Source organism: Anolis sagrei, chromosome 11, assembly GCF_037176765.1.
Source record: "Anolis sagrei isolate rAnoSag1 chromosome 11, rAnoSag1.mat, whole genome shotgun sequence".
NCBI classification, from domain to species: domain Eukaryota; kingdom Metazoa; phylum Chordata; class Lepidosauria; order Squamata; family Dactyloidae; genus Anolis; species Anolis sagrei.
The window spans coordinates 33,641,777-33,649,215 of record NC_090031.1 but is presented as its reverse complement, the minus strand read 5'-3'; the positions used below and the strand labels follow the sequence as shown (position 1 = coordinate 33,649,215).

At 44.9% G+C, this 7,439-nt stretch overlaps 1 protein-coding gene across 2 annotated transcripts in view; it reads right to left on the bottom strand.

The window, feature by feature from the left end:
• Positions 1-3,049: 3,049 nt before the first annotated feature.
• LOC132763883 (transmembrane and immunoglobulin domain-containing protein 1) overlaps positions 3,050-7,439 on the bottom strand; it is a 59,937-nt gene continuing 55,547 nt past the window's right edge. Inside the window, exons 7-10 of one of the 2 annotated variants that reach the window (XM_067472177.1) lie at positions 6,602-6,880; positions 4,515-4,618; positions 3,825-3,865; positions 3,050-3,344 (exon numbers count right to left, since the gene is read on the bottom strand). In XM_067472177.1, the coding sequence (XP_067328278.1) occupies positions 3,341-3,344; positions 3,825-3,865; positions 4,515-4,618; positions 6,602-6,880 (428 nt within the window). In that variant the 3' untranslated portion in view covers positions 3,050-3,340. Of the gene's footprint in view, positions 3,345-3,820; positions 3,866-4,514; positions 4,619-6,601; positions 6,881-7,439 lie in introns of those variants that run through there. The other variant, XM_067472178.1, reaches the window with a different exon arrangement.

The window sequence follows — 7,439 nt, the reverse complement described above, 5'->3', positions numbered from 1 at the left end:
GAGGACCTTCTTGCAGCAACACCGGAAGCACTCCAAGTGGCCAGATACTGGTCAAAGGACATTTAACCAGCTACCAAACTCACAAGTTGTGTATTTTTCTGTTTGTTTGCTTTGTTCTGTTAGAAATGTAATATAATGGACTGGCTGCTCTGACACGACAAAATAAATAAATAAAATATAATAATATATAATATAATATAATAATATAATATAATATGTTACATAATGGTGTAACATTAGACAATGTTGACCACTTCTGCTCCCTTGGCAGCCACCTCTCCACCAAAGTCAACATTGACACCGAAATACAACACCGCCAGAGCTCTGCAAGTGCAGCATTTTTCCGAATAAAGCAGAGAGAATAAATGCAGTTGGACTGGATGGCCCTTGAGGTCTTTTCCAACTTTAGAATTCTATGATTCTATGCCTGTGAGAGCTGTTCAGCAGTGGAACTCTCTGCACTGGAGTGTGGTGGAGTCTCCTTCTTTAAACAGAGGCTGGATGGCCATCTGTTGGGGGTGCTTTGAAAGCAATTTTCCTGCTTCTTGGCAGAATGCGGTTGGACTGGATGGCCCATCAGGTCTCTTCCAACTCTAGGATTCTATGAAATATTTGCATCTACGCACATAGATATATTATATAATTCTCACACACACACATATAAACAGTAAAACCATTTGAAATTCCCGCTCCTGCCCCACCTTCGCCGTGATTGGCTGGGCTCAGTAGACATCACAATCAGCTGGGTGGGATTCCCTACTGAGGCGGGACTGCAGCGCCCGCCAACCAATCAGAGAGCATCCCCCCACTTCCAATGCAGATTGCTGCTCTCCAATGGCTGACCGGGTGATGCAGGCCGATCCGGGAGACAAAGGATTGCAAAGTACTGTTCTGTGAATTGTAGTATATCGGCCTGTTCAGCCTGTGATTGTGTCTGATGTTCATGATGAGAATGGGGATGATCCTCCTGATGGTGGGCCTGGGCCCGATATGCCCAAATTTGGATACTGATGGGGTTGGGGGAGGACTGACTTTGTCATTTGGGAGTTGTAGTTGCTGGGATTTATAGTTCACCTACAATCAAAGAGCATTCTGAACTCCACCAACGATGGAATCGAACCAAACTTGGCACACAGAACTCCCACAACCAAGAGGAAATACTGGAAGGGTTTCGTGTGCATTGACCTTGAGTTTAGGAGTTGTAGTTCACCTACATCCAGAGAGCACTGTAGACTCAATCAATGATGGATCTGGACCAGAGTTGGCACGAATCCTCAATATGGCCAAACATGAACACTGGTGGAGTTTGGAGGAAAACAGACCTTGACATTTGGGAGTAGTAGTTTCTGGGATTTATAGTTCACCTACAATCAAAGAGCATTCTGAACCCCACCAGCGATGGAATCGAACCAAACTTGGCACACAGAACTCCCACAACCAACAAGAAATATTGGAAGTTTTTGGTGAGCATTGACCTTGAGTTTGGGAGTTGTAGTTCACCTACATCTAGAGAGCTCTGTAGACTCAAATAATGATGGATCTGGACCAAACTTGGCACGGATACTCAATATTCCCAAATGGGAACACTGGTGGGGTTTGGGGAAAATAGACCTTGAGTTGTAGTTGCTGGGATGTATAGTTGACCTACAATTAGAAAGCATTCTGAAAGCTAGGAATTATAGAATTGGGCCAAATTTCCCACACAGAACCCCAAATACCAACTATGTTTCCTGATGGTCTTTGGTGACCCCTATGACACCCCCTTGTGACCCCCCCCCCATGGGTCCTGACCCCCAGGATGACCCCCAGGTTGAGAAACGCTACATTAAATACACACACACACACACACATGCGTCTGTGAGTACCAAAGGGGAAGGAATTTAATGTGGAAGGAATGATGTTCTCCTAGTTTGGTGTGATTAGGATACAAGGATTATTGCGAGTTAACCAATACTTTTGATGAACTGATCAAATCATGCAAATAGCTGATGTCAATATTTATTTTCCTGGGACCTGATTAAAAATGGAAATACTTGGTGCCAGCAGAGAGGATGAAAGGCATTCCCAGCCTTTGTTCCCAGAAGCATTTGCAGCCAAACAATCTGAGTGCCAACCAACACTTTTAATTGTGAAATGCCAAGGATCCCTTCCACTTTGGGCTTCTTGGGAGGCGTCATCCAAAAAAGTAACACCTCTGCTTCTATTATTATTATTATTATTATTATTATTATTATTATTATTATTAGAAACACAACAAGACTAGATCAAACTGCACAAGTCATTTAAGGTGGTCCCTGTGGTGATTGGCACACTGGGTGCAGTGCCTCAAGACCTTGGCCTGGACTTAAAAACAATCGACGCAGACAAAATTACCACCGGTCAGCTGCAAAAGGCCACCCTGCTCGGATCTGCACACATTATTCACCGATACTTCACACAATCCTAGACACTTGGGAGGCAAACAAGATCGCTATGCTGGCTGTTGTATTGGATCCCACGTCAGACCCTTCCCAAGTGTCTAGGACTGTGTGATGTATCGGCGAATAACGCGTGCAGATCCCAGTAAGGTGGCCTTTTGCAGCTGACAGGTGGTAATTTTGTCAGCGCCGATTGTTTTTAAGTGCAGGCCAAGGTCTTTAGGCACTGCACCCAGTGTGCCCATCACCACTGAGACCACCTTGACGTGCCAGCGTCTTTGCAGTTCAATCTATTATTATTACTATTATTACTATTTGAAACATAACAAGATTAGTACACAGCAAACAAGATCACTATGCCGGCTGTGGTATTGCATCAATAATAATAATAATAATTATTATTATTATTATTTGAAACACAACAAGATGAGTCCACAGCAGACACTCTGCTGGCTGCTGTATTGGATCACACGTTGGACCCTGCCCAAGTGTCCAGGACTGTGTGATGTATCGGCCAATAATGCGTGCAGATCCCAGTAAGGTGGCCTTCTGCAACTGGCAGATGGTAATCTTGTCAGCGCCAATTGTTTTTAAGTGCAGGCCAAGGTCTTTAAGCACTGCACCCAGTGTGCCAATCACCACTGGAACCACCTTGACTGGCTTGTGCCAGAGTCTATTATTATTATTATTATTATTATTATTATTATTATTATTATGTTATGAGGGCATTTGAGTTCTCGTCAGCCTCAGTTTCCCAGCTGAAATGGGAATAATATGGAAAATCCAGGTGCAAAAGAGAACGTTGGGACAGAATAGATAATGGTTGTATTTAAAGAACCAAGCAAAGAAGGGTCTTATGAGATCCGTACACAAAGAAGGTCTTCAATCTGTGGTTCTTTCTGCGCCCCAAGTGAATAATTCCTTCAACTGGAAGAGAAGGCAACAGCAGTGTTAAAATAATAATATAATAAGAGAATATTAGAATATAATGCAATACAATCTATATATATATAAATGCTCTGTGCGTAATGAGTACCTTAAAAACAAAAGAACCAATGAAGGAAATCACACCAAATTTGGCAACAAAATGTCTCACTACACAAGGAGAGACCATTACTCAAAAAATTATGATTTTGTCATTTGGGAGTTGTAGTTGCTGGGATTTATAGTTCACAGAGCATTCTGAACCCCACCAATGATAGAATTGGGCCAAACCTCCCACACAGAACCCCCATGTGGGCCACAGCAATGCGTGGCAGGGGATGGCTAGTGTATGTATATATATATATATATATATATATATATATATCTTGTAAGCTGCTCTGAGTCCCCTTCGGGGTGAGAAGGGTGGCACAGAAATGTTGTCAATAAATACATAAATACATAGATAAATAAAAACCCACTCACAGTGCTGTGTTGCTGGGAGATTCACTTGGTTTCCTGAAGCACTGTAAAGAGAGGGGAGAGAAAAACACATACCGTATATACTCGAAAACAAGCCGAGGCACCTAAATTTACTATTAAAAAAAACTGGGAAAGCATATGGACTCGAGTCTAAGCCAAGGGTGGGAAATGCTGCCGCTACGGGTCAATTTCAAAATCAAAATAGATACCAATAACATTAGACCAGGGCTTTAGCACAGCTGGTAAATCACCAGCAATGATAAGATCTACCAACTGAAAGGTTGCTGGTTCAAAGCCTTGGGTTGGCGTGAGCTTCCAACTCTCAGCCCAGCTTACTGTTGACCTAAGCAGTTCGGAAACAGCTTGAGCTGTAAATTGAGCTTAAAAGCGGGGGAGGTATTTTTAGGACACCAAGCCCAGCAACCAAAAGGAAGGAGGAAGTTCTGATGGCTCTTCGTCATAGAGGATGGAACGACAGCACCCCACTGTGGTTAGATTCGAGCACAATCTTCCAAGGCTTTCGGTTGGCAAAATGGACTGCATCTTGTGGTTAACCTGCTGTGCTAAAGCCCGGCAGCCTTTTCTGGTACATACTCTTCCGTCTTTATCTAAGCTCTCGGATCCAGGAAGGATTTGTATTCTTTTGGGTGGCTCAGGACTCTGCTTTTGTTTATGACAACAGACACTTCCTACCTTGAGAATCCTTTCCCGTCGCGCGACGATAGCGAAGAGAATTGTGAGAAAAACCACAACGGCGGCAGCAATGACAGCCTCCGTTGGGAAAGGCACAGTTTTGTCTGTTGAGAGAAGAAAAATCTTAATAGTAAGATAAAGATATGATGCGAAACTACTAAGCACCCTGACACTGAAATATAACACCGCCTGAGCTCTGCAAGCGCAGAATTCTTCCGAATGAAGCAGAGAGTGTTTGTGGATCGGGACATCCGTAGGGAGACCAAGGGGCTTCTTTATAAAGCCACTGTCCTCCCAATCCTGTGAAACGTGGACTGTCTACAGATGTCACACTCAACTCCAGGAACAATTCCATCTGAAATACAACACTGCCTGAGCTCTGCAAGTGCAGCATTTTTCCGAATGAAGCAGAGAGTGTTTGAGGACTGGGACATCCATAGGGGGACCAAGGGGCTTGCTGATAAAGCCATTGTCCTCCCAACCCTGTGAAACGTGGACTGTCTACAGATGTCACACTCAACTCCAGGAACAATTCCATCTGAAATGCAACACCGCCTGAGCTCTGCAAGTGCAGCATTTTTCTGAATGAAGCAGAGAGTGTTTGAGGACTGGGACATCCATAGGGAGATCAAGAGGCTTGTTTATAAAGCCACTGTCCTCCCAACCCTGTGAAACGTGGACTGTCTACAGATGTCACACTCAACTCCAGGAACAATTCCATCTGAAATACAACACTGCCTGAGCTCTGCAAGTGCAGCATTTTTCCGAATGAAGCAGAGAGTGTTTGAGGACTGGGACATCCATAGGGGGACCAAGGGGCTTGCTGATAAAGCCATTGTCCTCCCAACCCTGTGAAACGTGGACTGTCTACAGATGTCACACTCAACTCCAGGAACAATTCCATCTGAAATGCAACACCGCCTGAGCTCTGCAAGTGCAGCATTTTTCTGAATGAAGCAGAGAGTGTTTGAGGACTGGGACATCCATAGGGAGATCAAGAGGCTTGTTTATAAAGCCACTGTCCTCCCAACCCTGTGAAACGTGGACTGTCTACAGATGTCACACTCAACTCCAGGAACAATTCCATCTGAAATACAACACTGCCTGAGCTCTGCAAGTGCAGCATTTTTCCGAATGAAGCAGAGAGTGTTTGAGGACTGGGACATCCATAGGGGGACCAAGGGGCTTGCTGATAAAGCCATTGTCCTCCCAACCCTGTGAAACGTGGACTGTCTACAGATGTCACACTCAACTCCAGGAACAATTCCATCTGAAATGCAACACCGCCTGAGCTCTGCAAGTGCAGCATTTTTCTGAATGAAGCAGAGAGTGTTTGAGGACTGGGACATCCATAGGGAGATCAAGAGGCTTGTTTATAAAGCCACTGTCCTCCCAACCCTGTGAAACGTGGACTGTCTACAGATGTCACACTCAACTCCAGGAACAATTCCATCTGAAATACAACACCGCCTGAGCTCTGCAAATGCAGCATTTTTCCAAATGAAGCAGAGAGTGTTTGAGGACTGGGACATCCACAGGGAGACCAAGTGGCTTCTTTATAATGCTATCGTACTCCCAACCCTGTGAAACATGGACTGTCTACAGACGTCACACTCAACTCCTGGAACGATTCCATCAGCGCTGCCTCTGAAAAATCCTGCAAATCTTTTGGGAAGACAGGTGGATGGACAAATGTCAGCATGATGGAAGAAGCAAAGACCATCGGCATTGAAGCGATGCTCCTACGCCGTCAACTCTGTTGGTCCAAATACCCAAAGATCACCATCTCCCAAAGCAGTTACTATATTCCGAACTCAACAACGTGGAATGTAATGTTCGTGGACAGGAAAAGAGATTTAAAAATGGGCTTGAAGACAACTCTAAAAACTGTGACATGAACACCGAGAACTGGGAAGCCCTGGCTCTTGAGCGTTCTAACTGGAGGTCAGCTGTGACCAGCAGTGCTGTGCAATTCGAAAAAGCATGAATGGAGGGCTAAGGGGAGAAACGTGCCAAGAGGAAGGCATGTCACACCAACCCTGACCAGGACTGCCTTCCATCTTGAAATCAATTTATGTCCTTCTTACCTCCAACAACGAGGTGGAAGCTCTTCTGTTCGGTTCTGCCAGGGTATTCGGCCAGGCAGTCGTATATCCCACTATCGGACTTCTGGGCACCCCGGATTTTCAGCTGGTAGAGCTCACTGGTCTGGAAGATTTCGTAGCGGGAATCCTCCAGCATCAGGGTGGTGTTGTCTTTCCTCCAGGTCATCTGCGCTGGCGGGTTGGCCTTTGCGTGGCAGTCCAGGGTCACATCTCCGTCTTCTTCCGCCGAAGGAGGGTCTTCTCCCGTTAGGATCGGGGGGACTGAGGAGAAGCAAGAGATTCTATGAGCCATCTCCCTTGGTTTTGTTGCTTTGGGACATCAATATATCCATCAAGGCTGTTAGTTATACATGTGTAAACGAAAGGGATGCGGATTTAGAAGAGGCACAAACAGAGGGAGAAACTATTGGAAAGTCCATAATCTATTGTGCACCATAACCTTATCGAAAAGGTAAAAATGATGTCACCTCTGGGTTGTTGTAGGTTTTTCCGGGCTATATGGCCATGTTCCAGAGGCATTTTCTCCTGACATTTCGCCTGCATCTATAGCAAGCATCCTCAGAGGTAGTGAGGTCTGTTGGAAGTAGGAAAATGGGTTTATATATCTGTGGAATGACCAGGGTGGGACAAAGGACTCTTGTCTGCTGAAGCTAGGTGGGAATGTTTCAACTGACCACCTTGATTAGCATTTAATGGCTTGGAAATGCCTGGGGGAAACTCTTGTAGAGAGGTGATTTGATGTGCCTGATTGTTTACTCTCTGTTGTTTTGCTGTTGTAATTTTTGAGTTATTTAATACTGGAAGCCAGATTTTGTTCATT